General features: G+C 52.5%; 1 protein-coding gene across 1 annotated transcript in view; it reads right to left on the bottom strand.

Moving 5' to 3' along the window:
• Positions 1–20,747, bottom strand: part of PLXNA2 (plexin A2) — a 183,090-nt gene that overhangs the window by 109,735 nt on the left and 52,608 nt on the right. Inside the window, exon 3 of the mRNA XM_008146016.3 lies at positions 3,224–3,358. Coding sequence (XP_008144238.2) covers positions 3,224–3,358 — 135 coding nt within the window. The remainder of the gene's footprint in view (positions 1–3,223; positions 3,359–20,747) is intronic.

Raw genomic sequence — 20,747 nt, 5'->3', positions numbered from 1 at the left:
CAGCGCTCCCCCTTCGGGGAGGAAGTCCGTATGGATACACATGGCCTCGCGAGCTTTGAAGCCCGCCTACTGTGCTTTGGTGTTCTCTTCTGGAGAGAAGAGTCCCCGTGCCAAGACCTTAGACAAGCCTCTTTAAGATCTGAGAGAGACTGGCGATTAGGACTGACTCTCTCCATCTTTATAGGTGAGGAAACGGAGTCTCTGCAAAGTTAAGTGGCCAGGCCACCCGGCTTGTTAGAAGTGGGACCAGGACTAGAACATAGGCCGCCTGATCAGCCTGGGGCCTCCTGGGTGTGCCACCTGCCACTTCACTTCCTTCTAATCACACTCACTGTCACCACCCTCCTGAGTCATGGGGTCAGAAAGCCTGAGAGCTGGAAGGGGCCACATAAAATCTTCCCGTCAGCTATTTGTGTGGCGCTTGAGGCACTGGGAACCAGATTCCCATCTGTGGTCTCCACTGAGCCTCATGTTGACCCAAGACACATTGAGGAGAATTGACTTACAAAAGGCCGCCCAGCTAGAAAATGTTGAGATAGGATCCAAATTGGAGCTTTGGACTTCAGAGACAACCCTATTATCTGATGCCACTCCTTTATTTTATAAGGGAGGTAACTGGCGCTGTGCGAGGGCCATACTTCCGGTTATAGTGAACGCTGGGCCAGAACCCAAGTCATCTAATTGCATTTTCATTGGTTGTTCTGTTGACATACATTAAAGAGTTTCCTTTAGGAGGTCCGAGCTGTCTGTCTGTGAACACTCTGTGCTCATAGCTGCTCAGACTCAGACAGACGGGCCTCCTGAGCTGTTCTTGGCCCTCATCCCTGGCCCCAGCCCCTGGTGAAATCACCTGGCTACCTATTTCTACATGATTTACAGCTCCCCAGGCGACAGGCCTCAGAGCTCCACCACAAATCCCCCTGAGACTCTGCCTGCTGCTCATAGTCCACCTGGTATATGTCACCTCCTAGAGACAGCCCCATGGCATTCAACCCAAACGCTTCCTATATCTGCTCAGCGTGACTGGCTACTACTGAGCCCCTCTGTCTGGTGCAGCTGAGGCAGAAGGAGAGGACGTTTAGAAATAAGTGACATCGACACTTGGTTTAGCCAGAACTGATGCTCTCAAAGGCGACACAAGATATGGCCTCAAGAGGCCCTTATATTCTCTAAAGGCCACTCATCAGCCTCCATCCCTGGCCTAGGCGTCTTTGGCCACACTTCAAATGGAATTTCAGAAAGCATCCCATTTGAGAAACAGATATGCACCTGAAAAACGGATGCCTTGACTAAGGTCTCATTGGTCACTTCTATTTGCTGTTTCTGTTTTTCCACTTCAGTGGGCTCAGAGAACCCAAGGAAGTGCTTTTACCCAGGGTTACCCACCTGGTCCTCAGCCACACATAATAATGCCTTTTGAAAATATCACGTATAATGTGGGTCTATTTGATTCCCTTGGACCACCCTTTTACCCACTCATCCAGATTGCCATCTATCCATTCCTCCCTCTATCTATACGTTTTCTTGTAGAAAGTGTCTGGAATGGTGTTCACCAAATGTTAACAAGGTGTTACATTTTGGGTAGTGGGTTTGGGGACTGGTTGTTATCTTGTTTTCTAATTGTATTGTTGAAATTTGTATAGTGAGCATCTACCATTTTTTAAAAGAAATAACCCTTTGTTTATAAGAAAAAAAAATAGGAAGAGAAGGCAGAGTATTTATAGATTGAAACCTGATGTTATAGATTTCTGGGTATGTGTCTCTCCCTCGTTAGACTGTAAGCAACTTCAGGGTAGCGATTGAGTCCCATTCCTTTTGATATTTTCCCAGTACATTGTTCCCAATAAACATATTTCAAGTAATGGGTTTTTAGGGCTCACCAACTGTTTTACTGGAATGATAGGTCAGTGTTTACTTCCAAGACTGTCTTTCCCACTGAAGGTCAGGCAGAGCCTCCTCCAGCTCCACCAGGTTTCCATCTGGACCTGTTTATGCCTCAACTGCAGGGGCCACATGAAAGGAGGTAAGAGGACAGGTGGGTTCAAGAGGATCTGGATGTAATTTGCATGTCATTAGCATATGATTTGTGCCATCTATTCTCCAGAAGTAATTTTCAAGTTAGAGCTGCATCACTGCTCCACCGCATGCTGTCATGTGCCCATTCGCCTCTTCGTTCTTCCCTCTACTCATCCATCATCCCCAGAGTCAGAATTCTTACATTCAGAGAGAAAGGAGGGAAAGAGAACTCTGGGTGACACTGATCAAGGACACCTGGAATCTTGGCAGAGTATTTTGAGAGTGACACATGAGCTAGAAGGCACCTTGTGAAAGTTGGCTGGACCTCTAGCCCAGCATCCTTGTCTCGCCTAAGTCATTGTCCTCAGCACCAAGACAGAGTCGCAGACCTTTTTCTCCATCTTTGTTTGGCCTTTGTCTTGCTTTGTTCAGGTCAACGTCAAGACCACCCATTCTGCTGAACAACTGCTGACCCACTTACTGAGAATGGATAAAACCAGCCTTTCCTAAGGACTTTGCTTTCTGCATCTCCATTGGTTTGGAGAGTCCCCCATCTTCCCTGTTTCTCTTGCCCATCACTATGGCTCTCCTTCCATTTGCCTTCTCTCTGTTCACACACATTCAGAGCAAATACAATCCAGGGAAATAATGCTCCAGCCCAGAGGGTGGGGAACCTGGTCAGCGGTTACCCAGCAAAGGGTAGAATTCTATTTCTCAGGCAGAGCTTCAGCTTCTCAGGGCTGGCCAGCTTCTACCCTGCCTCATCTAAGGCGCAGGCCAAGATTTTTATCTCCTGGGGGGAGGCCCTCTCTTGGGCCTGTCTCTCCCAGGATTGGGCCCAGCCCGGAGGCCCGGATTATTTACACCTCTCTGGCTCCCTCAAGCAGCAGACTCTGTGGGCCCGGGAGCAGTAAATCTACCTCCTAATCACACCAAGCTGCTCCGCGCAGTCTGGCCCGGTCCTGCGGGGCTGTTCATCACGCGCTGAGACAGGGGCTGTGGCCTAGAGAGAAGCCTGCGGGAAGTGGCTGGCCCCCGATGCTTCTCTCTGGCTCCCTCCAGGAGCCTCCCTGGACTCTGCCTCTCCCAGGCCCCTGAGCAGCAAGCCCAGAGGTCTCCCTTGTTCCATGCAACAGCTACTGCATAAAGGTCACAGGTTATCAGCTCCTCTGGGCTTCAGAAAGGAGGGGTAGGCGCCGGCACTTACCTGTCTCTCAGACATGACGTACAGGTAGCGCTGATCGATGGAGAAGGCCATGTCCCGGAGGATGGGGCTCCCGTCTTTGAGCACAGAGACCATCTCATACTGAACCCCGCCATGGGGGGGACCATCAGCTCGAATCTGCACAAGAAACAAGGGCATCCTCAGCATCTGCACTCAGCAGTCTCCTGTGGGTGGGCCTCAGCCTCGGCAGTCTTACAGAAGATAATCGCCCCACCCCACCACCAATGGCTGCCCTGACCCAGGCGAGGCTGCAGGGAACACAGAGGTGCCCCTTAGCTCAAACAGACCAGTTGCACTAAGACGAATCCTTTCCCACGTGGTCTGAGTGTGCAGAGTCTGGGATTTCGAATGGTGGCTTTGTGTGTGTATCATAAGCCCTTAAGTATGGTTTTGAATACTCCAATGTGGTCATTCTGATGTGTGTCTACAGACATTTATAGCGCAGTATGATGAGTGTGTGTGCAAGTGAGTGTGTGCTTGTGTACACTCATTTGTGTTTGGGGTGAGAGAGTCAACAAGTCAAAAAGGTCTCGGACGTCATCTCATCCAGAGCTTCTCAGTCCTGGCTGCGCATTAAAATCATCTGGAGAGTTTTAGAAAATATGGATGTCAGGGCTGGGTCCATTCATCGGAATGTCTGTGGGTGGGGCCTGGGCATCCTTTTTGGATTTCAAAGCTTCCCAGGTGAATCGAATGAGCAGCCAGAGTCTAGAAGCCCTGATGTAGCCCCGTGGTTCTCCAACCCTGAGAATCACCAGGGGAGGGAGTTGGTAAAATGCCTTGCTGGGCCCATGGCGCAGAGTTTCTGATTCGGCGGGAATAAGGCCTGAGAATTTTCATTTCTAATGAATTCCCAGGTGATGGGATGCTGCTGATCCAGGGGTTTGAGGAGCACTAATCTAGTCTAAGCAGCGTATGTAGAGAATACTGAGACTCAGTGGGGAGATGTCCCTAGGTCATCCAAAAGTTAGTGGCCAGGGTCCTTGGTTCCAAGTGCCCCCACCCTAAGTTTCTTGTTCCCAGCATAGCAGTTGACTGTTGACCAACATTCCGTACCGGTGGCTCATTTCTTTGTCCTCTACTCCTGGAAACCCCTCTAGCTCAAGCCCCATCTCCTCCATGAAGTCTGCCTCAATCTCTTCCCCACACCAATTGCACTTCACTCAGATGCCTTTTTTCCTACCAGACATTGTGTCCCAGAATTACAATCAATTGACCTGTTCATCGTGTATGTACTAGCTAATGTGTATTGGTGACCTATTTAAATTGTTCTCTAATTGCTTCACATGTGCAGACGTCCATCAACGTTTCTGTTTCTCTCATAACCCTCTAACCCTGAGGACTAGAATGGGGCTGGGGACATAGCTGTTAGTGGATAAAAGGGAATGCTTGAAAAATACTTGTTGAAAGGACATGAACTACAAACCAACTGATAAAGTATTATGGACTCTTCAGTGCTAAGTCAAAATGAAGTCAAAAGACATTTTCTTTGGAAGATTTTAAGATTAAGCCTTCCTGTCCCAATTCCCTTTCTAACCACCTCCTCCCCTCTGCCCATTTTTCCCACCCCATAGAGAGCTCCTTAGGGGAGGACACGGCTTATTCACCCCAAGGGCTGAGCCTGGTGCCTGATGTTACAGGTAACATGTCAGGATGGACAAGTGGAGGCATCCTCGGTTCCTATGGGCCGAGTAGGGAGGGTTAAGCGCATTACTTATTGCAGAGTTGGGGAAGTAGGACCAGTGCTTCCATTCATATTCCTCTACCCTCCTGACAATGGCCTACTTGAAGGGCCTGAGCCAGGGCATGGTCTGTACCTGCTGCAATGGGATTGGACTGGAGTGGGCGGGAGGTAGACCATCACCCCACTGTGAATGGGGAACCGTGTGGCCCTGGATTTCCTAGTGGCAGAAACAGCAGATTCCTGCCTGAGGCCTTGTGCCCAGCCCCAGGGTGAGAACAGTAGAGCAGGGCCTGGAATCGGGGATATTGTTTCTTCTCATCGCTTTGAGGGTTGAGATGAAGATGAGGAGGTAGCCTCAATGGAACCAAAGACATTCTGCTCTCAGCCATTCCTACCCAGGTACCTCCCTTTGTGGGCGAGACTCTCCTGTTTCCCCTAAGCTTCTCCTTTGCCTCTTTTCTGCCTGGTTAGTAGCTTCCTGCTGTTCAAAGCTGTTGCCTTGGCAACTGTCACTAAGCCCCTCCTTTTAGGGGAGGGACCAGGCATCCCTGAATTCACAGGGTGGAGGAAGACTCTGGGGTCGGTGATGATGCTATGGGGCTGAGGCTACTGCCCTGCACCCTGAGCAAATCTGACTATGGACTCAAGTAGAGTGAAGGGCCAGGGTCTTTATGTGGGAAAACACCCCACCATTAAATTGGTTCCCCTTAGCATTCAAAGCAGCACTCTCTCTCAGATGGACAGATACCAAATTTCCATGAGACACTTGCAGAAGTGGTAGCTTTTAGTCATAAAAGTTCTTGTGCTATTGCCAGAGGAAGAGGGAAGAGGTGGCTGTCATGACTCCCGGTTGGCTTGACCTCAGCCTTCTATCTCCATATCATGGGAAGTCCAGGCTCCATTCTTCCTCTCAAGAGGAAGTGTCCAGTGACTCTCGCCACCCTCCCTGTGACAGCTGCTCCTCTCCTGTGAGATTCCAAGGCTCTGGCTCAGGCCCAGGGGCTGCAGAACGTGCCCCTCTTCCGGCCTGGCCCAGGATCTCTCTGCCTAGGAGGCCAGTTACCCCTCTGCCAAGCAGAGCAGCCTCCCTCCCCACAAGCATGGGCACCTGCCTGGGCCCCCAGCAAGGCCGGGACACAAAGTCAGAAGGAGGAACACCGCATGCCTGGCCCTCCCTCTCTGGTCCCTGGGACTCAATGGTACCCACGGCGAAGCTGAAGCTGGGATTGTGCCAAAGACAACTTTTCACCACATCCTCTGCTGCATCCCAGTTAGGACCACTCCCAGCCATTCACCTCTTACTGAATCAGAGACCTAAGCAGATTTGTTGTGTTTTGTTTTTTATTTCCATCTGCAACCCCAATCTTTTAATAAACCAGTTAAAGCCAGAATCAAATCTGCATAACGCTCAAATGGCAGAGCTAAAACTAACCAGAACAGAAAATGTTCTTGGAGCTGAACCTGAACTAAGCTATCCTATTTCACTCAGTCTAAATTCCCCGAGAGAAGAGTCGCACTGCCCAGGAAGCCCAGCGCCTCCTCTGACTCTCATTCCACGCTGTCTGCCTCCAGCTTGTGCCTCTCCCAGAAACCTTTAGGAGGGCAGAGAAGATGGACAGTGGGCCAGGCAGCCAGGGGCGGGGGGGTCAAAGAAACGGAGGTGGGGCTAGGGACTGGCAGGCAGAAGGCAGGGGAGGCCAACTGGCCCGCAGAGGTCTTTCCCTGCCCTAATTCTCTTTGCTCCTTCTGGCAACTCACCGAAGTGGGCAGAGCATGGGTCTGCGGTTCAGGGTTCCTGGGTTTCTGGTCTGGCTCTGTTCTTGCCTGGGCTTGATTTCTGCTTACGGGTATACTTTTAGGTCCGTTACCTTGTCTCTCTGAGCCTCAGTTTCCCCCTCTGAGTAACAGGAAGAAGCAATCTGCTTGGGCCCTGTCAGTGGAGAACCACAGATTGTACGATACTGCTGAGATACAAGGGCTCTGGAGCACATCTCATCCAAACACTTCCATTCAAGGGACACAACTAGTATCGGTGGAACGGGGCTCCATCTGGCTCCCAGCCGGTGTGATCCAGAGGAAGCACATGGCTGAAGGGGGCTAGGGGCTAGGCAGGAGGGTCCTCCTAGGGAGGAGGAGGGTTCAAGGTCAGCCAGAGGGAGCAAAGGGAATTAGGGCGGGGAAAGACCTCTGTGGCCCAGTTGGCCTCCCCTGCCTTTTGCCTGCCAACCCCTGGCCCCACCTCATCTTCTTTGACCCCCCTGGCCTCCTGGCCCACTTTCCACCTTCTCTGCCCAGATTGTTCTGTCTGGGATAGGAAGGGTTGAGTTTCAAAGTTGTCCCCCATCCCTGCCAGACCTGGGGTGGTAGTGAGGGGCTGTCAGAGAGTCCCAAACAAAAGTGGGGTTTTAAAATCCACCTGGTTGAGTCTATCGTGTGGTGGCCCACAAAGTGACAGTTCCATTCAGCTTTGAAGCTTGTGCCCCCAGGGCCAAGTTTCAATGGCCACGAAGACAACATTGAACGGAATGAGGCCAAGACCACACGGCGAAGGGTGGTAGAAGGGGATTCATTCACACACAAACCTGTGTCTCTCCTAAGAAAGGATAACAATGGGCGACTGTAGCTGTTCATTGCGGCTAAAAGTCCGAATTCTCTCCTTGCCCAGTCTTCCTCCTTCAGACCCCAAGGCCAAGGTGGGACAGACACCTCTTTCCTGGGAGGCAACGATAAACTCAAAATCTACTTTGGTTGGTGGCTAAAAGTCCATTTCTCAGGGATGGCGTTGGCGCTGTGATTTCCAGGGGAGATTTACTGTCCTTTCCCCAGAAGGGAGGGGCCCCTTGGAAATGAGAATGAAATAGTAATCCTATTAGTAGCTTCCCTGTAAATCACAGCTAGGTCTGTGCAGAAATTAATGGCAGCCTCTGTACTTGAACATCCAATTCAAATCAGCATATCCAATTAACTAGCTTACCTACAGCCCCCCCCCCCCCCCCCCCCCCCGGAACTCTTCCTCTTGAACATCAATTTCTTCTCTAGTTAGTCCTAAATTATGGTGCCTTTGCTTGGAATGTGATGCTGTAATGTCACTTTACTAGTAGTAGTCATCGTCCTAGTCATTTTTTTCAAGATCAGCTCACGAGCAGAAGAACTGGGAATTCTCTTCTTGGGCCTCCCAAGTAGGAAGCAGATTTGTGTGAGAGGCAATCCCCTCACAGTGGGAGGCACGGGTTCCTGTCTGGAGGGCTGGAGTGGAATCCCAACTTTCTCAGTAATTGGCTCTGTGACTTCAGGCAACTCGCTTCACTTGTTTGTGACACGGTTCCCATCGCTGCCAAAGGAGAGTGGTAGCGCCTGTCCTGACTAGCTCAAAAAAGACGTCGTGAGAATGAAATGAGTTATTAGCTATGAATTTCAGTATCACCCCATAGGCATTTAGTACCTGCCTACGGTGAGCCAGGCCTGTGCCAGCCGCTGGGGACACTGTGAGAAAGGATCTTCTTAGGAAGCCCAAGGAATAAAGAAATGGACAATTCTACCCTCTTCACAAACACATGGGGGGCCTGGGGAGGCCAGCCTGGGGGGCAGGACAGCACCTCACCTAGAGCCGTGAGGGGAGGCTTCCTGAAGGAGGTGACACCTCAACTGAAAAGCAGAGGCGGAAATGTGAGTTCTTTGCAAAATTTAAAGCGGGATGTACTATAGATATGAAACAGTCGTTGTCATGTTTGAGCCCAGGCTTCTTGGAAACTTGGGGTTGCAGACCTGACATGCAGTTACTGAGGGCTCAACAATTTCAGCCCTTGTCATTTTTTTGTCCTAAAATTCACTTTGGAAGAGGCCTTTAGTGACTTGATTGTATCGCTGCCTCAGGACTCTGGGTTGCATGGCATATAAATGTATGTGTGCATATACATGTGTGCATGTGCATGTGTGTGTGTGTGTGCGCGCGCGCATGTACATTTAGACCTTTAAAGAGGGCAAGGTGGAAAAAGCCTGGTGCTGCCCAGACTGAACTCAGTAGTGAGTTAATGAGCGAGTGTGTCTGCAGCTGCGCATTTAGTGCTGCGAGAAGGGATTCATGCTGAAGTTTATTTCTGTACAGCTTCATGACCCGGATTATTTATAGATGGAAGTCTTTAGTAAGTTCAGCCTCTGAGATTCTTCTCCCCTCTATCCTGCACACACACACACACACGCACACACACACACACACGCACACACAAGCAGCAGCAACTTCCAGGGCTCCTCGGGTTCGCCCTCCACCCTCTGGAGCTGTGCAAACATTAACTAACCATGCAGAGTCATAGCCAAGCAGGCGAGGCTCCCGGAGGACAGCTGGGCACCTGGCCCTAAATGCTTGGCTAATTGGAGAGGGACCCGGGAGCCTGAAAACTTGGCCAGTGGGCTGCACTGACCCAGGAGAGGAGGGGAAGAAGGAAGACAAGGCCCAGGATCTGCCTGCCCGTGAAAAGGAAGGAGGTCACTAAGATGTGCTAAACTTGGAGAATTCTGGCCACCCCTCCCTTACACACACACACACACACACACACACACACACACACACACGCTTCCAACACTGGTCCCTAGAGCGTTGGAGAGTTGTCGGTTACTCACTGGGGCTCTGACATTGGAGAATGACATTTCCATGTACAATTACTTCTATTTCTGTGCATGTTAGCAATCTGCCCTAAACACTAAACTGCAGGTGATGGGTTAGCAGAGGGGCGCATGGGGCTACAGGCTCCTGGTCTTCAGAGGGCCACGCCATGGAGGGATTTCTCCTGAAACAGGGCGCGGAGGGGTCTAAGAGGAAGCACTTTCTGGACTCCTGCACCTTGGGACGGGCTGAGGTTTAAGAGCCTGGCTTGTGACCGGGGATAGTGGATGGTGTGAATATTTTATTGAGCACCTACTATGGGTAAAGTAAGTGTTCAGGAGTTGGGTTGGAGGTTGGCTGCAGTGGGGAGGGTTGTTTTCTACTTTTCCCTAAATCGTGGCTTCTCTGCTCCTCCTCAGCCAGGGGTGGAGGGCCCAGCAATCCCGGATCCCTGCTGCCCACAGGCCTGAGAAGAGCGGCCTCTGCTCCCCACCTTCCTGAGGTTGGCGGCTCACTGCGCTCCACCAGGGCGCCAACGCTCCTATCCCAGGGCCTCTCCCTTTAGACTCAGGGGAAAAGGACAGCAAGACCCTGAGGCAAAAGAATCCAACTCTGGGGTCTCCCTCTGTCAAGAGGGGCTTTGAGCTTCAAGGCGGGAAGGGACAGGAGCCTGTGCAGGTGAGTGGCATGGGTGGGGCAGTTTCTGAGCTCAGGGCTTGGTCTCAGACCAGCCCCACCCTTCAGTGTTGCTCCAACTCAAGACTCTGGGCAGGTCAGGAGGCTCCGGGAACAGGATGAAGCCGCCAGGGGCAGAGGAAGCACTTGATTGTTCTGGGAAACAAATAAGATAAACACAGCCAGGGACAGCTAAGGCATTAAGCAGCCTCAGATGGAATCACATCACGCAGTGGCAAAGCAATAATTCACAGGGAGCGTGCACAGAGCTGGGGGGAGCGTAGAGGGATGGGAGGAGGAATTAATAAAGAATAATGAGCAACTTCTGCCGAACAGAATCTCCGTTGACCCAAAGCTCTAATACGTGGGGCTCGAGGCAAGCGCTCACAGGTTCCCGCCTGGGGACGCCCTGGCTGCTTCAGGATTGAATGAAGGATTTAGAACCGTCCTTTAGGGCCCATGTGGGGGCGGGAGGGGGGGTGCAGCCTTCCTCACCCAGCTCAGGGACAGGGTGTGGTGAGAATTAGGCACACTGACACTCAGGTTAACTACCTTGAACGGCCCATCACACTGCTAGGGAGGAGCAGGTAAGGGAACCCAGCCCTCCCTGGGACTGGATCTACACAGGCTTTCTTTTTCTTTTTCTTTTTTTTTAAATATATTTTTATTGATTTCAGAGAGGAAGGGAGAGGGAGGAAGAGAGAGAGAAACATCAATGATGAGAGAGAATCATTGATCGGCTGCTTCCTGCACGCCCCACACTGGATACTGAGCCTGCAGCCGGGGCATGTGTCCCAGCAGGGAATCGAACTGTGACCTCCAGGTTCATAGGTGGACGCTCAACCACTGAGCCACACAGGCTGGGCGACACAGGCTTTCGAATGGCTCCTCTCCCTTGATTAATTTAGCTTCAAGGGCTTATTGAACCTCTATTGAACATGGCCATCAGTGTGCAAAAGGTGGGAGATATTAGCAGGAATCATCTTGAACCCTCTGTGGCACAGGCTTCCCATGTCACAGAATAGGAAATGTTCAGTGTCCAGATCACACAGCTGGTCAGGCGTGCAGGGAAGCGCAGAGCGGGTCTGCCTGATTCCCAAGCCTGGATTCTTGTCTTTCATCCAGCCTCACTCTGAAGCCTCGGTTTTTCCAACCGGTAAGGCCAACCAGAGGATGCACCAGAGGGTGACTCAAAATTACATCCCAGGACTGCTGAGTGCCCCTGGAGATAAATCCTGGGACACAAAATAGATCATATAGCTGTCTCCCCCAGGGTGACAAAGAAAGGCACTATAGTCTGGAAAAAGAGCAAAGAATGGGTGTCTGAGAGGTCTATTACCCTCTTTAATTAACTCGTTCTTCTCCATGGCCTAACAATGTCCTGCATTTTATAATCCAGAACAGTCATCTAGTGCTTTTACTGACATTGAGGATGGCACTGCGGGCTGCAAGGAGGAGAAGGGAGGTCAAGATTCGTGTGCACAGCAATCCGACCCTGGGCTGTGCCCGAATGCAGGGGACTCCCTGAGAGTTTCAAAGGAAAAATCATTTAAAGAACGAGTGTGGCATGTGTATACCACGGTGCAGAAAATGCGTGGTAACTGGGGGGAAAAAAAAAAAAAAAGCGGAGACCACATCCCTGTCTCGGTATTTCTCTCCCATTGCTCGCGGGCTAGGTCTGAGTCTTTATTGCCTCTTATCTGTGCTACTGCAATAACCTGAGAAATCTGCCTGCCTCCAGCATATTCCTGCTCTAATCTGTCCTCCCAAACACTGCCAGATTAATCTTCTTAAAACACTTATTTGATCCTGCCTTTTCTGTATGCAAAACCCTTCAATTTCAGGTGTTTGTAATTTTCTTTCTCTTGCTTATCTCGGGCTCCTAATTTTTAAAAAAATAATGAACATACACTAAGTTAGGAATATGGAAAAGGGTAAATAGTTGCAGGCATCCACGCACGCACACACAGAACACCTTGACTTGCCCCCACTGGTAATTCAGAAAAGTCATTTAGGGGTTCGCGAACACGGCCTTCTCACCATTTCCAATGATGTCTCCGGGTTTTTGGTCTTGATGCCTTGGCTTGACAATTTATTCTACCTCCCAGATCCTGACTATCCTTCAAGGCCCAATCCAAATGCCGCCTCCTCCATGAAGCCTGTCCTGATCCCTCCTTTGAATTCTCATAGCACCTAGCGGTGTCTCTTGGCCCGGTCACTGGTAAACACATGCAGTTATCTTTCCTGAGATGGTAAGTTCCCAGAAAACAGGCACTGTGTTTTCTACAGCTTCCTGTGCCCCCCTGCATTGGGTACTACTGTGCATACAGCAGGCCCTCAAGGCCACATGCTGATGGAATGCATGAATCCTGCTCTGGGACCTGGGAAGGGGTGGCACATTAGCCACGGCTCACGTATATGTAGCCCCTATGACTGTTAGACATCATCCTAAGGGTTCTACTATTCCCATGTTACGTATGAGGAAACTGAGGCACAAAGGGGTGAGATACTTCCTCAAGGTCACACAGCTGGGAGGTGGAAGAAAACAGAACCTTATGCCTGCCGGGCCTTCACTTTTCTAGGCCCCTCTTTCCCCACCTCTAGAAAAGAATGGGTGGAGAAAGAAGGAATCTTGCTCCGCCATTGCCCTGCCCCCCAACCAAATCTTCTGGAACTGGCACCGAAACACACTACACACATTTGCTTCTGCTGAAACGGTCTTTTTGCCTCCCCATTGGACCTATAAGGGCTCTTAGGAGGAAAGCACTAGACACTCAAGGTGCTGTTATGTAAAGAACGCCGGGGCCACTGAGCTGGAGCTGTGCTGGCTCAAAGGCAGACGGAAAGCAGGGGTTAAGGTCACGATGATGGGATGGATGGGTCAGAGCTGGGGTCTGAGACTCAGAGTCGCAGGAAGGGGAATGAGGCCAGAAAGGGGTGAGGCCAGAAAGCCTCCCTCCTGAAATCCAGAGCAGCCCACACAGGGTGGCTCAGGGTACCCATGTACTCTGCGGGTCTTTCTGGCAGAGCCCAAGGGCAGAGCAGACAGCTGTGGGGGGAGGGGGGGTGTCTAGCTCCTTTCCAAGATTCTGTTTGAATAGCTGTCCCCTTCACACCTCTCCCAGTCTCCCCTCCCAGCAGAGGGACTTTAATAATGACAACAGACCCCTAATGAATTCATTGCTATTCTTCTGGGGCCAGGTCATTCTAATCAAAGTGGGGTGGTGAGCAAGGGTTGTCTGGTCTGCTGGATTCTGCCATGGACTCCAGCTCTGCTCCCTGGCATCACGGTTCGGGACCCCTCCTGGTCACCTTGTTCTCTATGGCTGGACACCTGCTTCTCCTTGACGCCCACCCCTCCTGGCACTGACGCCCCACAGCTGCCGGGCACAGTGCCTGCACGCAGACCTTGCTGGTGACTGGGTACAGCAGGTGCCAGGATCTCCTTGGAGAGGGAGAAGGAGGGAAGCCGAGGCCTTGTGAGGGGCAAACTGACTGCCTTTTCTCTGAGACTATCCAATGGGCTGAACGGTCAGCCGCCTCCTACATTCTCCAGACCCCCGAGGGCTCCCACTATCCAGATCGCTGTGCTCCTGGACCTGGCGCAGCCGCACACCACTGCGCCCGAAGGGTGGCGGCATTTCTACGCCCCCTGCAATTCTCTGCATGAGGATGTGAGCAGATGGCAGGGACCATGGCCGCAGGGCCCACTCCTAGCGATGCTATGGAACACAAAACCTTAGAGAAATCCTCCCTAAAGCTGGGTCACACCTGGTGATGATGGGAATTAAAGAACACACAGGTCTGTCTCCGCGGCTACTTTCTAGATTTTCCGTTTGCTTCCTAGGTCTTCTAGGCCCCACACTTCCATCTTCCCTTCCTATAGGCGCTGACTGTCCAGTCAGGGCTGATGTCTTACTAGTAACTGGCTGGGGCGGAGGCCACCCGGGGACACTGCCAGGGGTTCCTTCTCACGTCCCTCACCTGCAGAACTGATGGGAACAGCACTGCCTGCTAGACAAGGCTGCGGCAGGAGCACATTAGATGAGGAATGTGAAAGCGGTTGGGATGCTGGAAAGGCGGCGTGGAGGCAAAGACTTTTTGATTGATTCACTTTCAATCCCGAGATTTGGGTGGGACGCAACTGAGGAGGAGAATTGGGCAGAGAGGAAATTCTTCAGGGGCCCATTGGGGCAACTGGTCACTCCTGCTTTCTGTCCATTCCAGGGGAATAGCTGGGGAAGGAGGAGGGGGGAGGAGGAAGGGGAAAAGAGGATGGAGAGCATAAAGAGGGGAGGGGTGGGAGGGAGAGGGTAACGGGGAGGGTAGGAGGAAGGAGTAGAGGTGGGAGGAGGAGGAGTGGGAGAAGGAAGAGGAGGAGGAGAAAAGGCAGAGGAGGGGAAGGAGAGAGAGAGGAGGAAGGGGAGGAAGGAGGAGAGGGGCAGGGGGAGAAGGGAGAGGAGGGGGGAGGAGGATGAGGGGGAAGAGGGGAGGAGGGGGAGAAGGAAGAGGAGCTCAGCCCTTTGCACTGGGGGAGTGTGCAGCCTGCTTTTGATGCCAGCCTCTCTGAGCGGCTGAAGGGGTGGTTCGGCCAGGGTCTGCCTCGGACCTGTGCTGGGACACAGAAGGCTGAGGCCACCGGGGCCAAAAGGACGGCAGTGTCTGACTCAGACCCTTTTTACTTTGTGAAAAAGAGAAAGTGAGGGGGAGGCTCCAGTCATTACCCACGGAGAGAAGGCTGCTCAGGGCGAACCTACCCACTTCTAATCTGCTCCTTAAAAAGAGCTGCAAGGAGCGACAGTGTAGCTTTTGTGCAAAGTACTAAAGCATCCCCCTCTCCTGCCCCTCCCACACCCCACTCCTCTCTGGTTTTTTTTTTCTTCCAGAAAAAGCGCTTCTCCTCTCCAGGGACTGGAATCATTAACTGAACAGCACTCTGCCTCTCATAGCTTTTGACAATTTGGCAGTGGGCTGGAAAGTACCAGAGACACTGCAAAGAAGCCGAGGGAGGGAGGCTGGGCAAAGGGGATGGTGTGTGCCTGGCCCCCGGCCCGACACCTGGATGCTCTGGCTCTCCCTCCCCTTCCTGCCCAGCTCCGTGGTCAAGGGAGTTCAGGGTCGCCAGCTGCCAGGGAGGGGTGGTGGGGTGGGCAGGGAACACCACAGGGCTGCCTGTCCTCACCCCCTCTTGCTGTTGCCTGGAGGCTGCCTGGGGTGGCCGACATCCAACCTGGACACGGGTGCCCCAAGGAGAGGCAGGAGTGAACACCGGTCACCCCACACCTGACGCCTGAACCTCCCGTGGCAAGCGGCGGAGGCACACCCGGGGGTTGAGGTGTGGGCAGACGATGGGGCTGGGCGAGGAAAGATGGACCTAAACAATGACCTTCGGCAGCAAAACCCAACTCCTGGACATTTCCGAAGAGGAAATAAAACAGGTGAGAGAGGAAGCAGGCACAGGCATTTCCCAGTCAGGCTCTGATGGAGGCAGAGCAAAGAGCGCATTCTGGGGCCTCAGGAGACGCAGCCTAGGTTGGGACATGCAGACGTGGCTTCAGACAGTCGCAAGCATTAGGAGCTGATGGTTTGGAGGGACTCCTCCAAAGGGGCTTGGGGTCCCCAGCCACCTGGGGAGGACCAGAGAACTCCGCCCCTTTGCCTCACTCAGGATTCCGCTCCTCAACACTAGGAATCTAGCCTTATTTGGCAACCCTGGAATGTGTAAGTGACCACTTATTAAGCTTCTGTCACGTGTTGGACAGGGCACCAGGTGCCTCACACAGAATATCTAAGTGAATCCCCCAAACCCATTTCCACTGATGAGGAAACTGGGGCGCAGAGAGGTTAAATAACACGCCTTAGGTCACAGAGCCAGTAAGAGGCAGGCAGACATTGGAACCTGAGTTGGTTTCATTGCGTGAGCTTTCATTAAGCCACAGGCCTCCCAAAAATGCATCCCCCCCTTGCCATCTTACTATCATCTTAATGGTCTTATTCAGCTGTCTGAGCCCCTATCGAAGTGGCAACAAAAATGATAAATTCCCAGATGTAGAGGCTGGATCTATAGAGTTCATTTTATTCAACTTTTGGCAGCGTGCCAAGCATAAGGGGGTGCTTTTAAAAAAGTTGCAAGCTCTCCTTGAATCACGTCGGAGCTCCGGCAAGCCACAAACTTGGATCGCGAAAGCTAAATCATCAAGCCTCACTTTCCTTAATGGCCTTATCTCCTCGCTTCTTATTGTTGGTTACTCCAGGAGAGTAATTTATTGAATGTTGATTATTTCATGGATGTCACAGCCTTGGCATCTTATCGTGAGTTATTGTAAGAAATCGCCACATAAAAGATGCTTCTGATTTTGATGTCCGACTTTTGTCCTGGTTTCTGTACAAGGTTTCACATGATAAATCACGTATAGAATGGAACATCTGGGAACTGTCTCTCTCTCCTGAAAAATAGGTCTACTTCTATCAGAGAGTACGGATTTCTATCTGGTTCATCCCATTTCCCTTTTTGATTTGGCTGCCAGGAGACTCAGGCCAAATCTGATGCTGGGTGATGGTTCCTATATGAGCTTTATTGTTGACATAATTACTTCCACTCCACTGTGTGGCTTGGATTTTTCTGGTTCCATGCTCATTTTCATTATATATGTGTGCCAAATCTTTTCTTCTAAGTTACCTAATGCCTTATCTGAAAAGTGGGTAGAAATATATACAACTAAGTACTAGTTCATGCACTAATATACTGTTTTCATGGATGCATTTTCACTGTTGTATGTTGCCTTGACATAGTCTCAGGCCTTTGCACTGTGTGCTTGTATTTTTTATCTCTGGGTAGGAGTTAGCCAGTGAGTGTATCTGTGGAACTGGACTACTCCCAAGAGGGTTAAGTATCTATATATACAAAAAGCCTGTGGCCGTAACGCCGTAACGGCCAACGACCGGACGCGGAACCAGGGGAACCAGGTGGGTGACGGCGGTGGCCAGAGTGAAGCAGTCTGGGTCACCAGGAGGTGCATGGAGCACCTCTCGGTCCCTCTCCCCGGCCTGTGAGCCACTCATGGTGGCGGAGCGGGGCTCACGGCTCATGCAGCGCAGCCCACAGGGTTTGATCGCAGCAAGGCTGGCGGATGGCAGGCAGGCGGGGCGGCAGGCAGGTGGGCACGGCGAGGTGGGAGCGGCGAGGCGCGCATGGGTAGGCGGGGCTGCACGATTTCACACACTGGGCTTCCAGTACACACACACACACACACACACACACACACATATATATATATATATATATATATTGCATTAGAAGAGAGGAAAGAGGTGAGGAGACAGATTACACATAAAACCTAGAGCCAGTGGTCAGTTAGCCTTCGGTTGGGCTAATAAAAATAAAACTCCTTAGATCAGCTATGGGTCTGGCCCATAACAATGCTCCCTACCTATTTGTGAAATGGAAGAATGAATGAATAAATTAATGAACAAATGCTTCTCTGAGCCAAGAGATTCTTCTCACAGAAGAGAAGGCAAGAACAGTTTGGCAGAGGGGCTCACCTTCAGGTCACAGAGGAGACTTGAAATCAAGGGTGGGGTGCAAGCTCCCACCCTACCCTTGTCCCCTGGCCAGGCCGAAAGCACAGGCCACCTGCACGGTGTGTGGTGAAGCTGGGTGAGTGAGCTGGTTACTAGAAGAAGGAGAGAGGGAAGAGAGGAAGGAGCAGGCAGGGTAAGGCCTGCTTCTCCTGCCTGCCTGCTGTCCTCCCTTGAAAGGGAAAGTGACAGCAATGCTGGCCATCGGAAATGTGAGGAGAGAAAGGGAGGTCTCGGAACATGTGTCTGTCTGTCTGTTTTCACTAGCAGTCTCCTTTTAGCTCCCACCTGCTGCTCTCTTCCTTCCTCCCTTCCCTGTCATTCTCTTGTCAATTCCAGTTTCTCTGGGTGTCCATTACATCCCTGTCTTTCTCTGTTTTGCCTCTCTGCCTCTCTCTCTAACGCAGGCACACACCTGTCTCCCCGCTCCCTGTGAAAGAAGCTCTGGGAGCCCCCTTCCACCCTCATCCCAGAGCCCAGAAACAGTCAGGAGCAGAAGACCCCAGCCCAGAGCGAGGGGCATTCCCGCCTGCCCACTGACCTGTGTCCAGACCTGGACTTCCTTCTAATCCCAGTGGCCTTGCTGACATGAGTTGGGCTAATTTTTTTCCTGTAATTAAAAGGGACCCCACCCCCACCCCATTCCCTCCCTAATCCCAGATAATGAGCTCGCTGATTGCCAGCGCAGGGCAGGAAACCTCGTGTTTGGAGAGGATTTGGGGGGAGACAGATTAGGCAAACACTATGCCGGAAGCTGCACCGGGAACACAGGCCGTTCCCAAAGTTTGTTGTTAAAAGAGATCTGTGGTGGGCAAAGGGGCCTGGTTCCCTGCAGGTGGTCTGCGCTGCCTCTGACCCCTGACCCCGCCAGGGTCTCCAGCAAACAGGTGACATGTCTCCGCGGGCTCCCAGGATCCTCCCTGCGGTGGGTGCTCTTCAGCGCACCAGTCCCAGGGGCTTCCCATCTTGCTCACAGAGGGCAGTGTGCGTGTCTGCATGTGAGAGGGAGGGAGGGAGGGCCCCGTTGGTGGCCACCCACATGCTGGCTGGGTGGCGGTCAGAGGCTACTAAAATGCGGTGACAACAAGACCACCAGGACGCCTACTGACCCCAGGGAGGGGGAGATGCCAGGAAAGTGGGGAAATAAAACCCTCTCCTCCAGGCTTTGGGGAGCACTCCCTGTCATGGCCCAGGACAGGGACCCTGGGGGTCAGGTCCTCCCTGCGGAGGCTGCCGCTTGTTGCTGTAACTGGCACCGCACTGCCATATGGGAACGGCATTCCATTTTTCGTTTCTATCATTTAAATGTTTTTTTTCCACAAGCCTCGTGATCATCATGGGGGGGAGGGAGGGTAGGTAGCCTATTAAAGAGGAAGGAAACTGGGTCCCAGAGAAAGGTCACAGAGCAAACCCCTCAGCAGAGCAGAGGCCAAGCCCAAGGCTCCAGGCAGCTGGCTGTCCCTGCTCTTTGCACTGTCCATGCCTTCCGACCCCGAGACCCCTGTGTTGTGAGAACTTGAGCACTTAGGATACTGGCGTGATGGGCGATTGGGGGCACCAGGTATCCAAGGAGATTAAGGGCTCTGCCAGCCAAGGAGGGCTGGTCGACTCCTCCGTGAGGGTTCTGAGGGACTCCTCCGTAAGGGCAGTCTGGCCCGGCCCGCTGGCTCAGGGGCTGAGTGTTGAACTATAAGCCTGGAGGTCATGGTTCAATTCCTGGTCAGGGCCGGCTCCATCTCCAGCGTGGGGCATGCAAGAGGCAGTTGATAGATTCTCTCCCGTCATTAACGTTTCTATTTCTCTCTCCCTCTCCCTTCCTCTCTGAACCAATAAAAAAACACATTTTTTAAAAAGGCCATCTGAACCTCTTTCTGACAGGGAAGGGATTATGTTCCCAGGCCCCTGGGGGAGGACTCGGGGTCTCCTTCCCCTTTCTCCTGCTCTACTGGAAGCCACAGACGAGCTCACTCTGGTGCTAAGGGGAAGGGGCAGGCACTGCAGCCAGGAGCGGGTGCCTGGGCGACCTGTGCTTTCAGAGCTCGGAGCGGGCCGTGGGGGCCTGTGGCTGGCACCTGGGGGTTTCCCGGCCTGCTGGTGGAGGCGGGCGCCTGGCCCTGTGTCCGCACTATAGCTCCTCCGAGGAGAGGAGCTCAGGGTGAGGGAGAGGGAGGCAGGCTGTGGATGGGTTCCAGATGGGCTATCAGGTTTGCCCACAGTCGACTCTGAGGCTCCTCTGGTCTGGGCAGCTCCCTCGGCTCTGACTCAGCGGCAGGGCCGAAGCCCACTATGGAATGCCAGCGATACCCAACCCGCTCTGCCCGGCCTCCCCCTCGCCCCGTGAGACAGTGCATGTCCTCCCTGCCCCTCCTCTCCTGCATCAGCACCTCCCCCTCCCCAGGGTGGAAAGGGTTAGAGTTGCAAATTGGCTGATGGCTGGGCTCCCAGCTCCAGATCTCTTCCTGTCCCCTGGGAAGAAGTAGTTGTATACGGTTCCGGGTTCAAGTTCTGGATATTTGAGAACAAGGTGCCTGCAGGGGAAGCCTGAGGGTAGGAGGCAGAAACCCCACGTGTCTCTCTGATGGCCAGGTGTGTGCAGCTGGCCCTGGCCCAGGCCAGGGCGGGAAGACGGCGGGGGGGGGGGGGGGGGGGGGACCAGAAACTAGGCGGAAGGAGGCAGCCAGCCATCTGATGTCACCCCAGCACTGCACCACCGCCTGGCTGCCAGACTAACAGCAGCATCTCATTCTGTCCACCCTGCAGGCTGCAGGGAAAGGAGGTTTTTTTAGCCCCATCCTGCAGATGAATACACTGAGGCTCTGCGGGGGGGGGGGGGGAGGGGAGGTAGAGCAAACATTTGCTGTTGGTCTCCTGAATCTGGCCACAAACATTTTCCTCAAAGACCTACCATATGCCAAGGAGAGTGCTTTTGCTTTGCGGCTATAGGAACAAATACACACAGATCATGCCAT

This window comes from Eptesicus fuscus, chromosome 22 (genome assembly GCF_027574615.1).
Source record: "Eptesicus fuscus isolate TK198812 chromosome 22, DD_ASM_mEF_20220401, whole genome shotgun sequence".
Lineage (NCBI taxonomy): Eukaryota > Metazoa > Chordata > Mammalia > Chiroptera > Vespertilionidae > Eptesicus > Eptesicus fuscus.
Note: the sequence above shows the minus strand (reverse complement) of the source record. Positions and strands in the feature narration are given on the sequence as shown.